The 24296-nt window shown below is 40.3% G+C and overlaps 1 protein-coding gene across 1 annotated transcript in view; it reads left to right on the forward strand.

Moving 5' to 3' along the window:
- The first annotated feature begins 4664 nt into the window (after positions 1-4664).
- UBXN2B (UBX domain protein 2B) overlaps positions 4665-24296 on the forward strand; it is a 36757-nt gene continuing 17125 nt past the window's right edge. Inside the window, 2 exon segments of the mRNA NM_001206828.2 lie at positions 4665-4748; positions 19216-19319. Of these exon segments, the coding sequence (NP_001193757.1) occupies positions 4665-4748; positions 19216-19319 (188 nt within the window).

Below are 24296 nucleotides of genomic sequence, written 5' to 3' on the forward strand. Positions count from 1 at the left end.
TTTGAAATAATCTCTTGAGTAGTGATTACATTGCTTTTTAATATGATTTCATTGTAAGTTTTTGTAATTTACTTTTCTTTTACTTTTTTAATTGAAGCATAGTTGATTTACAAGGTTGTGTTAGTTTCAGGTGTACAGCAAAGTGATTCAGTTATACATATATACATTTATGTATCTTTTTTCTAGTCTTTTCCAGAGGTTATTACAAGATATTGAATATGGGGTTCCCTATGCTATATTGTAAAATTCCTGTTGTTTATTTACTTTATATATGGCAGTGTGTATCTGAAGCTTCTGTGAGCTTCCCACGTGGTGCTAGTGGTAAAGAATCCATCTGCCAATGCAGGAGACACAAGAGAAGCAGGTTCAATCCCTGGATCGGAAGATTCCCTGGGAAAGGGAATGGCAACCCACTCCAGTATTGTTGTCTGAGAAATCCCATGGACAGATGAGCCTGGCAGGCTACAGTATCTGTTAGTTCCCATACTCCTGATTTATCCCTCCCTCTTTGCCCTTAATTTTTAATACTGGCTGTGTTTAACAACTGCTTTTAAAATTCCTGAAAAATTAACCACAGGCTCTCCTGAACCAGGATAAGCCACCTCCTGCACATCCCTGACTTTAAGTATCTCGAAAACACAGCTTCACTGTCCCAGCTGTCAATCTCAAACTGCTAAAATGTGGGTTTTCCTCTCTATGAAATTCATAGTGACCCTGGTACTGCAACCTCTTCTCTTAATCCAGTGGACACATTCCAATTCTCTTTTTTTTTTTTTTGCCTTACTGCGAGACTCATGGTATCTTAATTACCCGATCCAGGATTGAACCCGGGCCAAGCCAGTGAAAGCGCCAAATCCTGACCACTAGCCCACCAGGGAACTGCTCCAATCCTAACCTTGATTATCTGTAGGAAATGGCACTGTTAGTCTCCTCGAAATTGCCTTCTCACTGGTCTGTCCAGCCTCTTGTCTTCGTCCTTCCTCTCTGACTACTTTCAGCGTCTCCTCTGAATATTCCTTTTACCCGCTGAGACTTTCAGGTTTGTTTTTTTCCGAGTATTCTTGTTCCTCGAATTTTATCACATCTCACACTTTTCCAAAAGCCTCACCTACCCTGTTATCACTCACGGGCAGTCAACACCAATTCCCTATCTTCAGAATCCTCTCCTCGCCTCCTAGTATCTAGACCCACATTTGCAGTTGCTCCATGAAGTATTTCCCTGTGTCCCACAAAAATTTCACGTTCAAAATGTCCATAATACTCTCTTCCCTTGTGGTTTTATGACTATGTTTAGTGTGATGTTTGGAGTCCTCCTTCTTTGTGTGTGTGTATCTATTACAAATTTTAGGTCCCATGAGGTTTACATACACCTACCTATTATATAAATTAGATGGGATGATTTTAAGCTGATGATCTCCAAAGTGACCTTTCCTATTTTATTTTATATCTATGCAATCTGATAGATGTTCACTAAACCTACTGGGGTAAACATTCCATGATGTATGTAAGTCAGATCATTATGCTATACCCCTTAAAGTTACACAGCACCAGGTGTCAGTCATACCTCAATAAAACTGGGAGAAAACAAAGCAAAACAAAGCCACAACGTGTCCAGAACAAACTTGTTTCTTTCTTTTGAAGTCTGCCTCTCCTTCTCAACTCAAAGATTTGTAGGAGGCACTATGTGCCAAATCACCTAGCCAAAACCCTGAGTGTCATTATTTCTCATGAAAGACTCCAGCCCCAGTTGGCTCAGGTCCTAAAATCTCTACCAATTATTGCTTCTCTTTTTACTCACTGCCACTGATAAAACTTTAATCTTGGAAGTCCCCTCACTGCCTTGGGCCCAGGTTCGATCCCTGATCAGGGAACTGAGATCACATGAGCTACACAGCCAAAAAAAAAAAAAAAATGTTCTTTAATCTTGCTCATCCCTCACTGTTGTAATAACCTGCTAATTTCATGATTCTTATTCATCTTACACACTGAGGCTTCTGTTATCTTTTTAAATCACAAATCACTTAATGGCTCCCAATTGCCTAAGACCAGTGGTTCTCAACCATGGCTGTGCAACAGAATTATCTGGGGTGGGGGGGTTCAACCAATTGTGTAAATGTATGATTTACATATAATAAGGTACACTCATTTTAAGTATATAGTTCAATATGTTTTTGACAAATACTCACACATATATGTAACTATCACTACCAATAAAGATATAAAACATTTTCATCACCTCAAATAGTTCCCACATATCCTTTGTCGGTCAAATTCCCCAAGTTTATCATTTCCCAAAGAACTGACCCCAAGCAATTTACTGCCAGTTTTCCTTCAGTAAAGATAAGTTTTGCCTGCTCTAGAATCTCACACACATTGAATCAAACAATATTTACTTTTTTGCATCTGACTTCTTTTACTCAAGATCATGGCTTTGAGATTCAGTCATGGTGTGTTAATCAGTAATTTCTTCCTTTTTATTGTTGAGTAGTAGTCTGTGCTATGAAATTTCTCAAAATGTTATTCATTCATTTGTTGATGGACATTTGGATAGTTTGCAGTTTGGAGCTATCATGAATAAAGCTTCTATGAACATTTAGGTACAAATATTTTCGTCAACACATATTTTCATTCCTCTTGGGTCAATACTTGGGAGGGTCAATGCTGGGTCTTAAGACAATGAATACTTAAGTTTAGAAGAAACTATTTTCCAAAGTAGCTGCACCATTTTCTATTTCACCAGCACTGTAGGAGAGTTCCAGGCACAAAGCCAGGACAAACATCGCTCATCTCGCTCGTTTCCCTTCTCTGGCACAGCACAGATCTGTACTGCCTGTAGTTTGGTGTCTGGAAATAATCGTCTCATATATTTTGTCTAGTGTTTTCATTGTTGGGAGGGGAAGGCAAAACAAGTATCAGGAACACTGTCATGGCCAGAAACAAAGTCCACATGGGGAGCATCTTAAAAAATATGCCTGACTGGAATCCCATACTAATTAAATCTGAGTTCCTGCATTGGGAATGGGAGGGGAGTTCTTTGTGCACGAGCCTTGAGAATCATTGGCCCAGGGCATAATATTTGATGTCTTCACTAAGGCAAGACCCCTCAGTACCTGTCCTGCATCTCCAGGCTAGATGGCAATCACACACTCCAACCCCAACCATCTTTTATCATTTCTCCTAAGGTTCAGCCATGTGGTTACCAGCAGTAACATGGTATTTCAAACCCATGCCTTTCGCTGTGGTCCTTTTAGGTTCAAAGTTTATCAGGAGCACTTATCCTTCAAGACTGGGGCAAAATGCCATTGGCTTTATGGGATATAAGGAAGATCCAGGGATTTCTAGGGCAGAATGTTGTACTAATTGAAAAAGATGGTTGTACTAATTGGACAAGATGTTGGACGAGATGGTTGGATGGCATCATGGACTCAACGGACATGAGTTTGAGCAAACTCCTGGAGACTGTCAAGCACAGGGAAGCCTGGCGTACTGCAGTCCATGGGGTTGCAGAGTGCGACACGACAGAGCGGCTGAACAACAAATACTGTACTAAAAAGAACATTGGGATAACCAGCAAATGCAAGGCTTAGTATCCGCTACCGCCATTCACAACAGAGTGAATTTAGTGGTTACTTGTCATCAGTTTTCCTTGGGTATAACACGGAATAACAATACTCACCTCCAAGAGCAGCAGACAAGAGAACACAAAGAACGCACCTAGCACGGTGCACGCAGCAGATGCCAGCAGAATATTTCCCTTCACACCCATCTTCCACTCCGAACATTTCCTGCAAAGTTTTACTGCAAATGGCATTTACGCTGTTTATATCTCTTTTCCTCCGCTAGACTGTGAGGTTTATAATGACCAGGACTACTTTCTTTTTACCTTTGCGTCCGGAGTCATAGAAAAAACCTGGGATAAGACAGGAGTCTGAACAAGTCTCAGGTGAATAAAGAGAATTTAGGAGTATCTAGCTCTAATCGCTGGAGAAGGCAACGGCACCCCACTCCAGTACTCTTGCCCGGAGAATCCCATGGACAGAGGAGCCTGGTGGGCTGCAGTCCATGGGGTCGCTAAGAGTCGAAGACGACTGAGCAACTTCACTTTCTCTTTTCACTTTCATGCATTGGAGAAGGAAATGGCAACCCACTCCAGGGTTCTTGCCTGGAGAATCCCAGGGACGGGGGAGCCTGGTGGGCTGCCGTCTCTGGGCTCGCACAGAGTCGGACACGACTGAAGCGACTTAGCAGCAGCAGCTCTAATCACAGAGAGTTTACGGGGTTCTTTTCTCAACAACACTTCACGCTTCGGGGACGACGCACCACCCAATCCTTGGCAGGGAAACGAGAGAATGTGACCGAGATGGGAAAAGTAAGGTGGCACTTTCCATCAGATGAACTCTCCAGAAGACATTGTCACCATGGGGTAAAGAAATCCCCAAGTCCGTGCTGCCCTTCTCGGAAAGGAAACTCTGAGCCAACTTCCTTTAAGGAAAGGAGCGGGACCGGACAGGTGGGCGGGCGCCGGAAGAGGGGCGCGCGGGGAGGGGGGGAGAGGGGCGGGGGAGGCGGAGGCGCACTGGGACCGCTCCGCCCCGCCGTTGCCAGGCAACCGGCCCCGGAAGTCGCGGGAGGCGCGTCGGCGGCGGTGCCGGGAGCGGTGAAAGATGGCGGAGGGCGGCGGCGGAGAGGCGGGCGAGGAGGAGCCGAGGGCTGCGGGGCCGCGGCCCCCGAGCGCGCGGGACTTGCAGGTGCGGCGGGCGGTGCGGCGGGGGAATGTGTGGGGCCGTTCCGGTCGCGGCCGAGCTTCTCAGACCCGCCCGGGGACCGAACTCGGACTCCGTGGGTCTCCCCCGGGCGGCACGCCGGACAGGGGCGTCGGGAGAAACGAGTGTCGGCGCCCCGCGCTCTCAGGTGTCCCGGCGGCGTTTCCCCTCCACCCCTCTTGCCTTTTAAGAAGCAGCTGTTGATTCCGAATGGCTTCTTTGAGGGGTCAGTTGAATGCTTCACTGGTTGACGCTCCGGTCAGACTTCTGCAGAAGGAAACTCTGAGGTGGCCGTGGGGAAGTCGAGTCACAAGGAAGCCGGTTTGGTCTTGTTTCTCTCGGATGCTGTTTCTGGCTTATTTAAATGTAAAAATGGTTCCTTTTTAATCAGAGAGCTTTTCCCTTTCAGTTCAGTTCAGTCGCTCAGTCGTGTCCTACTCTTTGCGACCCCATGAATCGCAGCACGCCAGGCCTCCCTGTCCATCACCAACTCCCGGAGTTCACTCAGACTCACGTCCATCGAGTCAGTGATGCCATCCAGCCATCTCATCCTCTGTCGTCCCCTTCTCCTCTTGCCCCCAATCCCTCCCAGCATCAGGGCCTTTTTCAGTGAGTCAACTCTTCGCATGAGGTGGCCAAAGTACTGGAGTTTCAGCCTTAGCATCATTCCTTCCAAAGAAATCCCAGGGCTGATCTCCTTTCACAGTGACCTAAATAAGTATTTCATCCTACGTCTCGCACCCTAGTCGTTACTCCTATAGGGTAGAAAACATTGCACGTAAGAAACGGGGATGTAAAACTTTGTAATGTTACAGGACATTGACATTAATTGCCTCAATACCAGCGCCCTCTGCCAGGTGCTTCACGCTACTCATTTTAGGGTGTTTTTTTAACTGTCCCTTTGTAAGATGATTGATAAAATTGAAACAGTGAAGATGTGTGTCTCCTCAGTCGCGGTTTGCGACCCCATGGACTGTAGCCCGCCAGGCTCCTCTGTCCATGGGATTCTCCAGGCAAGAATACTGGAATGGATTGCCATTTCCTTCTCCAGGGGATCTTCCCTACCCAGGGATCGAACCACCATCTCCTTCATTGGCAAGTGGATTCTTTACCACTGAGCCACCTGGGAAACCCCAAACGCCTATAGGGACTATAATTAAACATGAATGTCCCTCCATCTACCAGGCTTAGTAGAAAAGGTCTATTATAATTCTTTATTGTCACACCTTCATTCTGCTTCTTTAAACGAATGTATATTGACCACCTGCCCTGTAACATACTACTAAGCTCTGGGAATGCAGAGATAAATAGTACATCAAATCCACAGTTGGTGCTGGGACACTGGAAGGGCCTAGAAGTGTGAAAGGCATTTCTACCCATTGTTTGCCTAAATAAGATACACATGAATTTAACATAACATTTTTAAGATGGAGGATGATTGAGTGCCAAGATAAGCAGTGCATACAGTGATGAATTTGGAGAATGGAGTGATCAGTGTCAGCTTAGGAAATGAACTCAATGTATTGATAAAACATTTGCAGTATTTATGACTCAATTTAGTAGTAGTAAACAGAATCCAGAAGTAGGAGGGTTTCATCTACCTCATCTTGTCTATTGAAGGCCAGCATCACTAAGACGCAGCATGTGCCCTTGGGGGAAAAATGGTGTTTCTAGTCAGAACAGCTTCAGCTTGCTCCTTGACCTTGCTGCTTAGTAGTCACGTGAGTATAGGAGAAATGTCCTAACTTCTCTGATCCTGTGTCTTTATTCATAAATTCAGGGTTATGTTGATCACAGGTGTCAAGGATGAAATAAAGGAATGTCTGTAAAGTGCCTCTTCAGTATTACCCTGGCTCAGACTTGCTTACTAAATATTTGGCTCTTTTTCCCTTAAAGGAGAAAATACTGTAACTTTCACTGGTTAGTCCATCTAATGCTACTAAGTTAAAACTATGTGACCTAATAGCCTTTCTCTAATTTAAATCTATTTCTTCTTATGTGAAAAATGAGAATAGCTTGGTTAATGATCACCTGATACTTGTCAAATTTAGACAGTCCACTGGATTGATATGATTAATTGTTGGAAATGTTGTAGATGTCGCTAATTTTGAGAATGCCTTCCTTTCCACCGTCAATTAGAAAATAAACTTTTTTTTTCCAGTCTCCTATCTACTTTTCGGTAGGTAGATTACTGATTTTTTTATGAATGTGATTTGGCATTTCAAATTCATTAAGTGTTGATAATGTTTATTTTAGAATTTAATAAGAATGTGAAGAATTTGCAAAGAAACCCCGGAAGAAAAGAACCAAAGTAATGACATATGAAGTAATAGAGTGCGTATCAAAGGTTTAAAAGAATTGGATAATGTTCTTCTCCCCAGCTGGTTTCTTGGATAGTGAATATTTTTGGATTATCTTTTTATTGTTTAATCTAGCTGTGTTATTTTAAGCATTACCCAGTTAGTTCAGTTTTCAGTAGATACTTCTTAATTTCCTGGCAACTTGCTCTAAGAGTCTTTCACAGTATTACTGAGGAGAGAAGGGTGATGTGTTACTAATTGGAACAAGCAGAAGTATCGCTCCGTGCCTATTTGTCAGCTGCCGTGCAGTGTGGGGTTTGTCAGCCTCTAAATTAGGAGAGATTTCCTCATTTACCACACCAGGAAAGATGGATGGTCGTCCCCCAAAAGCCTCCCAGCACAGTGAGCCTCTGACTCTCTAAAAGCAGAAGTTTCCCATGGGTCCCACAATGAGAGTAGATTTTATCTCCCTTCCTCCTCCGGAATTGGGAACATTTAAGGGGGAAGCTTGGGACAGGAGTGCTGGTGACAGTATGTAGGTACTCAGTCGTGTCCAACTCTTTGTGACCCCGTAGACTGCAGCCTGCCAGGCTTCTCTGTCCATGGGATTCTCCTGGCAAGAATACTGGAGTGGGTTGCCATTTCCTACTGCAGGGGATCTTCCCTACCCAGAGATCTAACCCGCATCTCTTCTGTCTCCTGCACTGGCAGGTGGGGTCTTCTTCTCTGCACCACCTGGGAAGCCCCTGTTAAGTGGCACTTGTTGTTCAGTCACTTAGTGTGTCCAGCTCTTTGTGACCCCGTGGACCACAGCATGCCTGGCTTCCCTGTCCTTCACCAACTCCTGGAGCTTGCTCAAGCTCATGTGCATTGAGTTGGTGGTGCCATCCAACCATCTCAACCTCTATTGTCCCATTCTCCTCCTGCCTTCCATCTTTCCCAGCATCAGAGTATTTTCCAATGAGTCAGCTCTTTGCATCAGGTGGTCAAAGTATTGGAATTTCAGCTTCAGCATCAGTCCTTCCAATGAGTATTCAGGGTTGATTTCCTTTAGGATTGACTGGTTTAATCTCCTTGCAGTCCAGGGGACTCTCAAGAGTCTTCTCCAACACCACAGTTCAAAAGCATCAGTTCTTTGGTGCTCAGCCTTCTTTATGGTCCAACTCTCACATCCATACATGACGACTGGAAAAACCATAGCTTTGACTATTCAGATCTTTGTTGTCAAAGTAATGACAAAGTGACAGTACTCAACCCAAACCTCAGTGTTCATTAGTAGTTCTGAACGTCTTCAGAGCCCTTTGTCTCTTGTCATGCCCTTCCCTCTATCCACACACGTGGAGTTAACAGATTAGGTACACTCTGTTCCAGGTCTCCTCAGAATGATATCAAAAGAAAAAGATTTCTGTTTTTATTTCTTTATTTCCATATAGGTTGGAGTTGGGGAAAAATTGGGGCTAACTTAAGTACTTACCAGGGTTTGGAATAGGCTTTGGATGGGGCAGAGAAGAGAGTTCTGTCAGTGAGAAAAGAGTAGGACTATCTGGGACCTTCATCCTCTTGGTGTCAGTGTCCCTTATCCTTGGTTCTCAGTTTTAACGTGCATCAGAGTCACCTGAAAGGTTTGCTCAAGCACAGGTTCCTGAACCCCACCCTGAGTTTCTGACTCTCTTGGTCCAGGGCAGGGCTTGAGCACCTGCAGTTTTAAAGGGCCCCCAGGTGATGCTGATGTTGCTGTTCTAGATTTAAGTCTGTATTGTACCTTCTGGGCTTCCCAGGTGGCTCAGGGGTAAAGAATCCTCCCGCCAGTGCAGGAGATGCTGGTTCAGTGCCTGGATTGGGAAGATCCCCTGGAGGAGGGCATGGCAACCTACTCCAGTATTCTTGCCTGGAAAATCCCATGGACAGAGGAGCCTTGCAGGCTAAGGTCCACCAGGTCACAAAGAACAGGACTGAGCGACTAAACAATAACATTATACCTTCTGGCAGTTGTCTAAGACTGGGAGTTCCAGTACTTTCAGTCTTTTGCTGTGTTGTTGATATTCTTACCCACAGTTTCAGGTTCTTTTCACACATTCATCACATTTCCAGTTCTAGAGAAAAAATTATCAGTGCTTACATATTTTATTCTCTCTGTGTGATTGAAATATCACATAATTTAGTTGTTTAGCTCATGGAAATCTGTCCTGATAATTCACAGTCCATAATTATTTCACAATGCATGTATTTTTATCTCTTTATTTGAGATTTTTCTGTCATTTTCTACTGGTTTTAACCAGTACCTCAGTTTATTATCTCTTCAGATATGGTGTCATTTGCTATGTTAAATAATACTAATTAGCTAATGAATTTATGCCATATGATGCTATAGGGACATCATGGATCCTGGCATTAATTCCCTTTAAATATCATTCATTTTCTTCTAAGTTAATGATGTGCCAATAATAACTAGAACCTTTCAGCTAGTTGGACCCCCTGGTCTGATGTAATTTTCTCTATATTCCTATTTTATTAATATATGTTCCACATTTCATGGAATCAGAGGCATTGTTTGCATTATTCATTTATTTTGTAGAAGATTATTTGATTGTCAAGGTTTGTTCACATCTTCTTCAAGCAAAAAACAATGTACAAAACTATAGGAAATTTTGAGTTTGCCAAAAAGTTCATTCAGATTTTTCCATAACACCTTATGAAAAAAAAAACCCAAACAAACTTTTGGCCAACCCAATATCTCAGTTTTTAAATCTATAGCATAATTTATCTACCCATATCTCTCTATGATTCCTGTTGTGTTGTAGTCTACATAATTTAACAAGAATTTTCTGGGTGCCTGTCCAGTTCTGCATTAGAAACAATTTGGGAAGCCTAAATTATAGTCATTCAGTCAGTCAATTCAGTCGTTCAGTCATGTCCGACCCTTTGCGACCCCATGAATCGCAGCACGCCAGGCCTCCCTGTCCATCACCAACTCCCGGAGTTCACTCAGACTCACGTTCATCGAGTCAGTGATGCCATCCAGCCATCTCATCCTCTGTCGTCCCCTTCTCCTCCTGCCCCCAATCCCTCCCAGCATCATAGTCTTTTCCAATGAGTCAACTCTTCGCGTGAGGTGGCCAAAGTACTGGAGTTTCAGCTTTAGCATCATTCCTTCCAAAGAAATCCCAGGGCTGATCTCCTTCAGAATGGACTGGTTGGATCTCCTTGCAGTCCAAGGGACTCTCAAGAGTCTTCTCCAACACCACAGTTCAAAAGCATCAATTCTTCGGCGCTCAGCCTTCTTCACAGTCCAACTCTCATATCCATACATGACCACAGGAAAAACCATAGCCTTGACTAGACAGACCTTTGTTGGCAAAGTAATGTCTCTGCTTTTGAATGTGCTATCTAGGTTGGTCATAACTTTTCTTCCAAGGAGTAAGCGTCTTTTAATTTCATGGCTGCAGTCACCATCTGCAGTGATTTTGGAGCCCAAAAAAATAAAGTCTGACACTGTTTTCACTGTTTCCCCATCTATTTCCCATGATGTGATGGGACCAGATGCCATGATCTTCGTTTTCTGAATGTTGAGCTTTAAGCCAACTTTTTCACTCTCCGCTTTCACTTTCATCAAGAGGCTTTTTAGTTCCTCCTCACTTTCTGCCATAAGGGTGGTGTCATCTGCATAGCTGAGTTTATTGATATTTCTCCCGGCAATCTTGATTCCAGCTTGTGTTTCTTCCAGTCCAGCGTTTCTCATGAGGTACTCTGCATATAAGTTAAATAAGCAGGGTGACAATATACAGCCTTGACGTACTCCTTTTCCTATTTGGAACCAGTCTGTTGTTCCACGTCCAGTTCTAACTGTTGCTTCCTGACCTGCATACAAATTTCTCAAGAGGCAGAAATTTATAAATTATAGTAGGGGGGATGAAATAGTAAGAAAAGTACACAAGTGATGAGAATGTAATATTTAATATGTGTCAATAATAGAATGCCATATGCTATAAGGATTTACATCACTTAAGAAAACTAGAAAAGGCTTCGTAAAGGATGGCTATAATGGGCCTTTGACATACAGGTACCATTTCCATTGATGGAGGAATAGCATAAAAATAATTCATAGAGCAATATTATCATCTCATGAGGAAATCCATAAAGGAATATGGTTTTGAAGAAAATTTTTGAAGGTAAAAATTTCTTAAAACCTTGGGTCCAGGTAATTAGAGTGTCTGTCTCTGTCCATCTCTCTCATTTATTTTTTTGTGCATGGTGAGGGTGGTTTGTTTGTTTCTCCCTTTTGGAGAAGATAAGGTAGGAAAAGATCATAGAAGATACATAGATAATACTGGAGCAAGGAAAATCTTGGGGAAAATGAAACAGTGATAAAAATCATTGTTGAGGAGGTTTTAATACTACCTTCTGGTAATGGAGCATTTGCCTTGTGCTTCACATACATTATGTAATCCCTTTATTGTAGACATTAGAAGATGAGGGAACTAAAAAGCTCAGAGAAGTTAAATAATTTGCTTAAGCTCACACAGTAAGAACCTAAGTTAGGAGTTTAATAAGATTCTTTTAGGCTACACTACACTTTTATAATTAAGGTTTCTTGCAAAATTAACATGATAGAAACATGAAGGTTGACATATGTGTACGCAGTGGCGGTCAAAAGTTAGGTGGGAAAAATAAAGCCTTTCAGTTTTGTTTTCTTGTTTCTTGCATATTTTAAAGGTTGATTAATAGACTCTTCAGAAAATTAGCTTTGGCCCAGTTCCCTATTTTTCTTTTCCTACTGAGGACAGAATCCCTGGAGATTGTTTCATATTTCTCGTTTTCTAGGAGTACTTCATCTGAGTTTTGCAGCAGAGTGTTTCTTGGTTTTTTTAATTTTCCAAAGATTAGGGTCATGCCAGTTTTAATTGAATAGCCACAAGGGCCATGAAGGAAAGTCTGACTTGAGTTGTTCAAGGATGTCAAAAGTGGAAACAATATAACTTATATAATAATGAAATATTTTGATAATTTCTTAAAATTGCAGTTTCAAAAAGTATGCTTTGTTGACTTCATTTTGAAAGAGATATCCAGCCATATATTTATAAAGCATAATTTGGTAATACTGCTTTCTAACAATTATATAAACTATATATATATTTTTCATTGTCTTTTATTTTTTAGAAGCTTATTTTCCTAAACTTTAGAAGTTTTTATGTCTGGTAAACTTATAAATAGAATAATTTTGAAATTGTTTTATGTACTCAGATTTTGAAAACGTGAAGAACTAAATGAAATATTTTTATGGGATCTAATGAGAGCAAGCTGACATAAGTGTAAAACATCTTCAAGTATTTTTAAAAGAATTATAGTTCCAACTTTGAAACTAATCTGTTACCAAATCATTTTTGAAGCTGTTGAATAGTTCATTGAAAGTAATTAAGCTATTATTGTAACTTTAATTTATGCTACTATGTGTGACATTTTTTTTTATCTTTTTATTTTTTTTTTATTTTTTTTTAATTAATTTTATTTTATTTTTAAACCTTACATAATTGTATTAGTTTTGCCAAATATCAAAATGAATCCACCACAGGTATACATGTGTTCCCCATCCTGAACCCTCCTCCCTCCTCCCTCCCCATACCATCCCTCTGGGTCGTCCCAGTGCACCAGCCCCAAGCATCCAGCATCGTGCATTGAACCTGGACTGGCATCTCGTTTCATACATGACATTTCACATGTTTCAATGCCATTCTCCCAAATCTTCCCACCCTCTCCCTCTCCCACAGAGTCCATAAGACTGTTCTATACATCAGTGTCTCTTTTGCTGTCTCGTATACAGGGTTATCGTTACCATCTTTCTAAATTCCATATATATGCGTTAGTATACTGTATTGGTGTTTTTCCTTCTGGCTTACTTCACTCTGTATAATAGGCTCCAGTTTCATCCACCTCATTAGAACTGATTCAAATGTATTCTTTTTAATGGCTGAGTAATACTCCATTGTGTATATGTACCACAGCTTTCTTATCCATTCATCTGCTGATGGACATCTAGGTTGCTTCCATGTCCTGGCTATTATAAACAGTGCTGCGATGAACATTGGGGTACACGTGTCTCTTTCCCTTCTGGTTTCCTCAGTGTGTATGCCCAGCAGTGGGATTGCTGGATCATAAGGCAGTTCTATTTCCAGTTTTTTAAGGAATCTCCACACTGTTCTCCATAGTGGCTGTACTAGTTTGCATTCCCACCAACAGTGTAAGAGGGTTCCCTTTTCTCCACACCCTCTCCAGCATTTATTATTTGTAGACTTTTGGATCGCAGCCATTCTGACTGGTGTGAAATGGTATCTCATAGTGGTTTTGATTTGCATTTCTCTGATAATGAGTGATTTTGAGCATCTTTTCATGTGTTTGTTAGCCATCTGTATGTCTTCTTTGGAGAAATGTCTATTTAGATCTTTGGCCCATTTTTTGATTGGGTCATTTATTTTTCTGGAGTTGAGCTGTAGGATTTGCTTGTATATTTTTGAGATTAGTTGTTTGTCGGTTGCTTCATTTGCTATTATTTTCTCCCATTCTGAAGGCTGTCTTTTCACCTTGCTAATAGTTTCCTTTGATGTGCAGAAGCTTTTAAGTTTAATTAGGTCCCATTTGTTTATTTTTGCTTTTATTTCCAATATTCTGGGAGGTGGGTCATAGAGGATCCTGCTGTGATGTATGTCAGAGAGTGTTTTGCCTATGTTCTCCTCTAGGAGTTTTATAGTTTCTGGTCTTACGTTGAGATCTTTAATCCATTTTGAGTTTATTTTTGTATATGGTGTTAGAAAGTGTTCTAGTTTCATTCTTTTACAAGTGGTTGACCAGATTTCCCAGCACCACTTGTTAAAGAGATTGTCTTTAATCCATTGTATATTCTTGCCTCCTTTGTCAAAGATAAGGTGTCCATATGTGCGTGGATTTATCTCTGGGCTTTCTATTTTGTTCCATTGATCTATATTTCTGTCTTTGTGCCAGTACCATACTGTCTTGATAACTGTGGCTTTGTAGTAGAGCCTGAAGTCAGGTAGGTTGATTCCTCCAGTTCCATTTTTCTTTCTCAAGATCGCTTTGGCTATTCGAGGTTTTTTGTATTTCCATACAAATTGTGAAATTATTTGTTCTAGCTCTGTGAAGAATACTGTTGGTAGCTTGATAGGGATTGCATTGAATCTATAAATTGCTTTGGGTAGTATACTCATTTTCACTATATTGATTCTTCCAATCCATGAACATGGTATATTTCTCCATCTATTAGTGTCCTCTTTGATTTCTTTCACCAGTGTTTTATAGTTTTATATATATAGGTCTTTAGTTTCTTTAGGTAGATATATTCCTAAGTATTTTATTCTTTTCGTTGCAATGGTGAATGGAATTGTTTCCTTAATTTCTCTTTCAGTTTTCTCATTATTAGTGTATAGGAATGCAAGGGATTTCTGTGTGTTGATTTTATATCCTGCAACTTTATTATAATCATTGATTAGTTCTAGTAATTTTCTGGAGGAGTCTTTAGGGTTTTCTATGTAGAGGATCATGTCATCTGCAAATAGTGAGAGTTTTACTTCTTCTTTTCAAATTTGGATTCCTTTTATTTCTTTTTCTGCTCTGATTGCTGTGGCCAAAACTTCCAAAACTGTGTTGAATAGTAATGGTGAAAGTGGGCACCCTTGTCTTGTTCCTGACTTTAGAGGAAATGCTTTCAATTTTTCACCATTGAGGATAATGTTTGCTGTGGGTTTGTCATATATAGCTTTTATTATGTTGAGGTATGTTCCTTCTATTCCTGCTTTCTGGAGAGTTTTTATCATAAATGGATGTTGAATTTTGTCAAAGGCTTTCTCTGCATCTATTGAGATAATCATATGGTTTTTGTTTTTCAATTTGTTAATGTGGTGTATTACATTGATTGATTTGCGGATATTGAAGAATCCTTGCATCCCTGGGATAAAGCCCACTTGGTCATGGTGTATGATCTTTTTAATGTGTTGTTGGATTCTGATTGCTAGAATTTTGTTAAGGATTTTTGCATCTATGTTCATCAGTGATATTGGCCTGTAGTTTTCTTTTTTTATGGGATCTTTGTCAGGTTTTGGTATTAGGGTGATGGTGGCCTCATAGAATGAGTTTGGAAGTTTACCTTCCTCTGCAATTTTCTGGAAGAGTTTGAGCAGGATAGGTGTTAGCTCTTCTCTAAATTTTTGGTAGAAGTCAGCTGTGAAGCCGTCTGGACCTGGGCTTTTGTTTGCTGGAAGATTTTTGATTACAGTTTCAATTTCCGTGCTTGTGATGGGTCTGTTAAGGTTTTCTATTTCTTCCTGGTCGAGTTTTGGAAAGTTGTACTTTTCTAAGAATTTGTCCATTTCTTCCTCGTTGTCCATTCTATTGGCATATAATTGTTGATAATAGTCTCTTATGATCCTTTGTATTTCTGTGTTGTCTGTTGTGATCTCTCCATTTTCGTTTCTAATTTTATTGATTTGATTTTTCTCCCTTTGTTTCTTGATGAGTCTGGCTAATGGTTTGTCAATTTTATTTATCCTTTCAAAGAACCAGCTTTTGGCTTTGTTGATTTTTGCTATGGTCTCTTTTGTTTCTTTTGCATTTATTTCTGCTCTAATTTTTAAGATTTCTTTCCTTCTACTAACCCTGGGGTTCTTCATTTCTTCCTTTTCTAGTTGCTTTAGGTGTAGAGTTAGGTTATTTATTTGACTTTTTTCTTGTTTCTTGAGGTGTGCCTGTATTGCTATGAACTTTCCCCTTAGGACTGCTTTTACTGTGTCCCACAGGTTTTGGGTTGTTGTGTTTTCATTTTCATTCGTTTCTATGCAAATTTTGATTTCTTTTTTGATTTCTTCTGTGATTTGTTGGTTATTCAGCAGTGTGTTGTTCAGCCTCCATATGTTGGAATTTTTAATAGTTTTTCTCCTGTAATTGAGATCTAATCTTACTGCATTGTGGTCAGAAAAGATGCTTGGAATGATTTCTATTTTTTTGAATTTACCAAGGCTAGCTTTATGGCCCAGGATGTGATCTATCCTGGAGAAGGTTCCATGTGCGCTTGAGAAAAAGGTGTAATTCATTGTTTTGGGATGAAATGTCCTATAGATATCAATTAGGTCTAACTGGTCTATTGTATCGTTTAAAGTTTGTGTTTCCTTGTTAATTTTCTGTTTAGTTGATCTATCCATAGGTGTGAGTGGGGTATTAAAGTCTCCCACTATTATTGTGTTATTGTTAATTTCTCCTTTCATACTTGTTAGCATTTGTCTTACATACTGCGGTGCTCCCGTGTTGGGTGCATATATATTTATAATTGTTATATCTTCTTCTTGGATTGATCCTTTGATCATTATGTAGTGACCTTCTTTGTCTCTTTTCACAGCCTTTGTTTTAAAGTCTGTTTTATCTGATATGAGTATTGCTACTCCTGCTTTCTTTTGGTCCCTATTTGCATGGAAAATCTTTTTCCAGCCCTTCACTTTCAGTCTGTATGTGTCCCCTGTTTTGAGGTGGGTCTCCTGTAGACAACATATATAGGGGTCTTGTTTTTGTATCCATTCAGCCAGTCTTTGTCTTTTGGTTGGGGCATTCAACCCATTTACGTTTAAGGTAATTACTGATAAGTATGATCCCGTTGCCATTTACTTTATTGTTTGGGGTTTGAATTTATACACCATTTTTGTGTTTCCTGTCTAGAGAATATCCTTTAGTATTTGTTGGAGAGCTGGTTTGGTGGTGCAGAATTCTCTCAGCTTTTGCTTGTCTGAGAAACTTTTGATTTCTCCTTCATACTTGAATGAAATCCTTGCTGGGTACAATAATCTGGGCTGTAGGTTATTTTCTTTCATCATTTTAAGTATGTCTTGCCATTCCCTCCTGGCTTGAAGAGTTTCTATTGAAAGATCAGCTGTTATCCTTATGGGAATTCCCTTGTGTTATTTGTTGTTTTTCCCTTGCTGCTTTTAATATTTGTTCTTTGTGTTTGATCTTTGTTAATTTGATTAATATGTGTCTTGGGGTGTTTCGCCTTGGGTTTATCCTGTTTGGGATTCTCTGGGTTTCTTGGACTTGGGTGATTATTTTCCTTCCCCAGTTTAGGGAAGTTTTCAACTATTATCTCCTCAAGTATTTTCTCATGGTCTTTCTTTTTGTCTTCTTCTTCTGGAACCCCTATGATTCGAATGTTGTAGCGTTTAATATTGTCCTGGAGGTCTCTGAGATTGTCCTCATTTCTTTTAATTCGTTTTTCTTTTATTCTCTCTGATTCATTTATTTCTACCATTCTATCTTCTAATTCACTAATCCTATCTTCTGCCTCTGTTATTCTACTATTTGTTGCCTCCAGAGTGTTTTTAATTTCATTTATTGCATTATTCATTATATATTGACTCTTTTTTATTTCTTCTAGGTCCTTGTTAAACCTTTCTTGCATCTTCTCAATCCTTGTCTCCAAGCTATTTATCTGTGATTCCATTTTAATTTCAAGATTTTGGATCAATTTCACTATCATTATTCGGAATTCTTTATCAGGTAGATTCCCTATCTCTTCCTCTTTTGTTTGGTTTGGTGGGCATTTATCTTGTTCCTTTATCTGCTGGCTATTCCTCTGTCTCTTCATCTTGTTTAAATTGCTGAGTTTGGGGTGTCCTTTCTGTATTCTGGCAGTTTGTGGAGTTCTCTTTATTGTGGCGTTTCCTCGCTCTGTGTGGGTTTGTACAGGTGGCTTGTCAAGGTTTCCTGGTTAGGGAAGCTTGTGTCGGTGTTCTGATGGGTGGAGCTGTATTTCTTCTCTTTGTTCAGTCGCGCTGTGGGGAGGGAGGGAGGGATGCTGCAAACAAATAACACTGGCGTGCGCTCGCAGTGCCTCAGCCACACTGGGTCTGCCCCTGCTCACGGCGCGTGTAGCCTCCCTGCCCACACTGCTCGGGCTCTAGGTTGTTCCGCCGGGAACAATCCGAGGCTGGCCCTGGGTTGCATGTACCTCCCAGGTCCAAGCCGCTCAGGTTCAGGCACTCGGGTAGTCCTTAGAGGTGCAGACTCAGTTGGGCCTGAGTTTTGTGCTCTTCCCAGGTCCGAGCAGCTCAAGTGATGAGGTGTTTGGCGAGCGCCAATGCTGCGACTTATCGCCTCCCCGCCACTCGGTTATCTGGGCGCAAAACCGGTGCACCTTCTCAGGCAGATGTTAACCGTCCAGACCCCCAAGAAGTTTTAGTTAGCAAAGAAGCCTGCTTACAGTTTTATAGATAATGTCTCTCTGGGGCTGCGATTGCCCCCTTCCGGCTCTGGCTGCCTCTCACCGGAGGGGGAAGGTCTGCAGCCGGCTATCTCTGTTCAATTCTTTGTTCCGTGCGCGGGCCTGGCGGTGTCTTAGGTTAGGGCTGGCTTTTCGCGTGGTAGATATCCCACAGTCTGGTTTGCTAGCCCAAATTATTTCGCTCAGATAGTGCTCAGGGTATTCAGGCCAGATTCTTACTCTCAGCGATGCAGCCCGCCCTGCGCCTCCCTGCCCAGCCCCCGCTTGCTAATGGCGCGTGCAGGCGTCTGCGCTGCTTCTCCGCTGGGGGAGTTACCGTAGGACTCGCAATCTTCGAGTTTTAATTGTTTATTTATTTTTACTTCCTGTTATGTTGCCCTCTGTGCTTCCAAAGCTCGGCACAGATTCGGCAGTGAGAAGATTTCCTGGTGTTTGGAAACTTCTCTCTTTTTAAGACTCCCTTCCCGGGACGGAACTCCGTCCCTCCCTCTTTTGTCTCTTTTTTTGTCTTTTATATTTTTTCCTACCTCCTTTCGAAGAGTTGGATTGCTTTTCTGGGTGCCTGATGTCCTCTGCCGGCATTCAGAAGTTGTTTTGTGGAATTTACTCGACGTTTAAATGCTCTTTTGATGAATTTGTGGGGGAGAAAGTGTTCTCCCCGTCCTACTCCTCCGCCATCTTGGCTCCTCCCTATGTGTGACATTTTAGTGAGAGCTACACTGGTTTTATTTTGGAAGGGAGTCATCTTCTGAAATAGCAGCCTTCATTTTTAATTAAAAATCTTGACTACTCAATTACAAGTTAATTTTCTATTCCTAACTTTTTGTACAGAGAGTTTATTTCTAATGTTTTTATACTTTATAACAAATCTGTTATTCTGTAGTTGGCCTTGGCAGAATTATATGAAGATGAAGTGAAATGCAAAGCTTCCAAATCTGATAGACCTAAAGCTACAGCCTTTAAAAGCCCACAGACAGCACCTCAAAGGTAAGTTTTGTTTTTCAAACTTGTATCCCTTTTTAGTTCACTAATCCCACATTATTTTAAATGGCCTTGGGAATTTTTTAACTATAATTTCTTAAATATTTTTAGATACTATTTCTGAAACTATAATAGAAAGCAAGAAGAAAATTTGGGGGAAATTATCTTAAATACTTAATGTTTTGATAGACCTCACAAAGCATAGTATACTGAGTAGTATTTTTCTTGGGCACTGTGGTTCTATTTTGAGTCATAGGACTCATTGAGGATCTGATAAAAGCTACACCGTCTTTCCCCTAGAACATTTACATCCAGCTTTGTCATTCATTTTTAAAGGTTTGCGTGTTTCTTAAAGTCCATCCATGGAACCCCTCTATGTGTTTTGTTCTCCATTTAAGAATCTGTGACTTTAGGACTCTGTCTTTCCTTCCATTGGATGATGCTACATCTAATAGTGGTAGATAGTATTTGCTGTTGTTAAAACCCCTGAACTATAAAAAGAACCAACAGTGAAGATTTAAGAGATGGAAACCAGGTATATTTTATTGTCATGAGTTTTCTTATTTCCATGTATATGTTCATTAATGTCTTTTTAGTACACAAATCTCATTACTAGGGAGAAGCTTGAATTTCCCCATTACATCTCATTCTCAGAAAGTCTTTTATTCTTCCAGAGGTTGAAAAATTCAGTGGAAATTACTTTTTTTGTTTGTTACTATTCTGCCTTCCTTCTTCCTGTAGGGGAGATAAAATGACCTATCTTTCCTGAATGGAAAGAATAACACTTATAATTTATAATTTTCACCCCAACTTTTTATTTTACAATTTTTCAAATACATAGATAATCAAAAGATTAGGATAATGAACATATACTGTGTCTGCTCCAATATTCACCAGTTGTTTATATGCTGTAGCAGTTCATTGGTGCACACACACTCTGTTACTCAAGCACCTGAAAGTAAATTGCAGCCATGATAGCACTTCATCCCTAGAGGCTGCAGTCCACACCCAGTAAGACGCAAACACTCCTTGATAATGTCTCACACCTTAGAAAGTGAGCTCTGACTGCATGTCATTTACTACATAGTCCATAATCAGATACTCTTAGAGGTTTTGAGGATTTAGGATACATTTCACTGATGATGCCGGTTTTAAATCTGAATCCAGAGCATTCTTCCCATCTTTCCATTGTCTGCTTTTAACTCATCTGTTTAAAGCTTATTACGTTGACATTGAAGAGCTGGGCCCAGATGTCTTATAAAATGTCCCACATTCAAGGTCACTGTTTCCTCACATTTAGATTCTCGTTAAATGCTTGTCAAGAGTTTCTTGTTAAACATGCTTGTCAAGAGTACTACTTATTGACATTTTCTGCTGTGTATTATGTTACACCAGGAGCCTTATGGTTTCGGGTTCCCCCACTCTTGGTGCCCTGTTCACTCGGTTAGGGTGCTGACCGCCACCATCACTCCACCAGGAGGTACAGTCTTTCCTTTATTGTCTGCAGATTGGTCATCTTGGCACAGTCTGAATATCCTTCCCTTTCACTTAAGTTTATCTGATATATATATATACACACAGATATATGTGTAATATATGTATTATATATGTATGTGTGTATATATATGTATAATATATATTATACACAGACATTTATATAATGTGTATGTATATATATACACAGACATTTGTATAATATAAATGTATTCTATAGGCATTTATATAATGTATATGTATTATACACATATATATATAATACATATATACATATGTATTATATGTACACAGACATATATATATTTTAGCTGCTTCCTTAATTTGTTCAGTCTCCGAAACTTTGAAAGTGCTTAAAATATTAATGTACCAAAGTTTTACTCATAAGTTATTTGACTATTCTTCCCCAATTTGAACCAGTTTTTGAATGACTTGATTTGCTGGTATAAAAAATCAAAATATTTGACTTCTTAAAATTAGTACATTAATATTTTCCTTAAGGATTCAAATATAATCCTTAAAATATTTCAGTGAATTGTTTTCTCTTTTCTTTTATGCTGACACAGTGTTGCCATTAATGTTTACAATTTGATAATGCAATTTTTAAGGACTTAGTGCCTCAGATATGATTTCTAGAATTACTTGTCCAAAAGGAGGAGTTGCATTAAATATATTGAGGCTTATGCTGTTTGATCCGCTTAAAATACAATTGCAAACCAAATCATTGGCCATCTTTTCTTTTTGCTAAGTGTGATATTTTTGAATAGAAAGTATGTGGTTCTGTTGGCTTCACATTTGGCAGTGACATCTGCCTGATTTCATTGCATGTCTGCTGCTTTTGTCTGGTACAGAAATGGTCCACCTTACTTCATGGTCCACCTTCTTGAACAACTTTAAATATCAAAACATTCATCTGTTCATTGTTGTTTTAAGCCAGTATATTTTCAGTGTGACCATCATGTGAAGTTTCAGTAGTCTACACATAACTTGATCTGTTTTAAAGAAAAGGAGGGACAGGATCTACAGAAAAGTTCACAGAAGACAGCCTGACACCTGCTTTTACATATTCATCCACAAAAGGTTCTCTGTCACAAATAGGATTTTAAAAATGTAACTCTTCTTCTTCAAAAATATAAGAACTTAAAAAAATGTTCCCTACAAGTCATTAGATCCTAGTATGGTTTTGCAAATTTAGTGAGACAAGTGTCCACAATATCTGGCACAGTGTGGGTATCTGTCCGGGCCTTTAAAGATAACTAGAAGACAAGGGACAGAATAGGCCTAGAAGAAAAAAGTAATAAAAATGACAGGAGGGAGCTGAAGAGGAGCAGCAGAACTTGGGTAGCCTCATGGCAGGTGAGGATGGACAGACTGGGTGCTACCAGGGCCTACTTCAATCATGTGGGGCCTCTGTGCGCACCCAGAGAACCTCACTGGGAAGGGCCTCGAGCTTGCTTTAATGCTTTGCTCTTCAGTTCAGTCACTCAGTCGTGTCCAACTCTTTGCAACTCCATGTACTGCAGCACGCCAGGCTTCCCTGTCCATCACCAACTCCCAGAGCTTGTTCAAACTCATGTCCATCGAGTCAGTGATGCCATCCAACCATCTTATCCTCTGTCATCCCCTTTTCCTGCCTTCAGTCTTTCCCAGCATCAGGGTCTTTTCCAGTGAGTCAGTTCTTTGCATCAGGTGGCCAAATTATTGGAGTTTCAACTTCAGCAATGAATATTCAGGACTGATGTCCTTTAGGATTGACTGGTTTGATCTCACCACCGTCCAAGAGACTCTCAAGAGTCTTCTCCAACACCACAGTTCAAGAGCATTGATTCTTTGGCGTTCAGCTTTCTTTATGGTCCAACTCTCACATCCATATGAGACTACTGGAAAAACCACAGCTTTGACATATGGACCTTTGTTGGTAAAGTAATGTCTGCTTTTTAAATATGCTGTCTAGGTTGGTCATAGCTTTTCTTCCAAGGAGCCAAGCGTCTTTTAATTTCATGGCTGCAGTCACCATCCGCAGTGATTTTGGAGCGCAAGAAATTAAAGTCTGTCACTGTTTTCACTGTTGCCCCATCTATTTGCCATGAAGTGATGGGAGCAGATGCCATGATCTTAGTTTTTTGAATGTTAAGTTTTAAGCCAGATTTTTCACGCTCCTCTTTCACTTTCATCAAGAGACTCTTTAGTTCTTCTTTGCTTTCTGCCATAAGAGTGGTGTCATCTCATATCTGAGGTTATTGATGTTTCTCCCGGCAATCTTGATTCCAGCTTGTGCTTTATCCAGCCCAAGTACATTTTGCTTGATGTACACTGCATATAAGTTAAATAAGCAAGGTGACAATATACAACCCTGATGTACTCCTTTCTCAATTTGGAACCAGTCCATTGTTCCACGTCTGGTTTTAGCTGTTGTTTCTTGACTCGCATACAGATTTCTCAGGAGGCAGGTAGGGTGATCTGGTGTTCCCATCTCTTTAAGGATTTTCCACAGTTTGTTGTGATCCACACAGTTAAAGGCTTTAGTGTAGTCAGTGAAGCAGAAGTAGATGTTTTTCTGAAATTCTCTTGCTTCTTCTATGATCCATTGGATTTGGCTGTTTGATCTCTGGTTCCTCTGCCTTTTCTAAATCCAGCTTGAAGATCTGGAGGTTCTTGGTTCACATACTGTTGAAGCCTCGCTTGGAGAATTTTGAGCATTGCTTTGCTAGCATGTGAGATGAGTGCAATTGTGTGGTAATTTGAACATTCTTTGGCATTGCCTTTCTTTGGGATTGGAATGAAAACTGACCTTTTCCGGTTTTCATTTGCTGGAAAACTTTGCTCTTACTGTCTTGAAATTCTTAACACATTCTGAACAAGGAGACTCCCACTTTCATTTTGGTGCTGGGCCTACAAATTACATGTCCAGTCCTGGATGCAGCCACAGCACAGCCAGCCTGGAAGGCCAAGGAAAGCTGTGCTTATGTGGAAAGGGGAAAGCCAGTGTATGGTTTTACTGTAAATTTTACAATAAAAATTATAGTGATAAAAACTTTGTTTCTAGTTATAGACACACCTCAGTTGTTTTTCTCCTCTCTGTTCTAATAAGATTTTGGCAGTGGACAAGTCTTTTAATTCCCTAAACTTCAGTATTTCTTATTTGTACAGTGGAGTTAATGCCATTTTTATGAGGATTAAATGAGCACTTGATAAATGTTAGTTATTATTATAATACCTTTAGAAAAAGAGGACTGGCAGTACCATATAAAATAAAGAGTAATGAGGAAAACAAAATAAGACATCAAGAAAAGAACAACTGTAGTTATCCAAAGAGTATGCTGGTAAAATTTAGGATTAGGATTAGCGTGGTGTCAGTGGAATGGAGGAGAAAGGGTGACATTGGTGTGGATACTTTTAAAAGAATTTATTGTAGAAACATGATGATGTGGAATAGAAATGTGGTGACATGGAAAAGAGAGTAAGAGAATGGGAGAGAACTCTGAAAAG

Source organism: Bos taurus, chromosome 14 (assembly GCF_002263795.3).
Source record: "Bos taurus isolate L1 Dominette 01449 registration number 42190680 breed Hereford chromosome 14, ARS-UCD2.0, whole genome shotgun sequence".
NCBI classification, from domain to species: Eukaryota; Metazoa; Chordata; class Mammalia; order Artiodactyla; family Bovidae; genus Bos; species Bos taurus.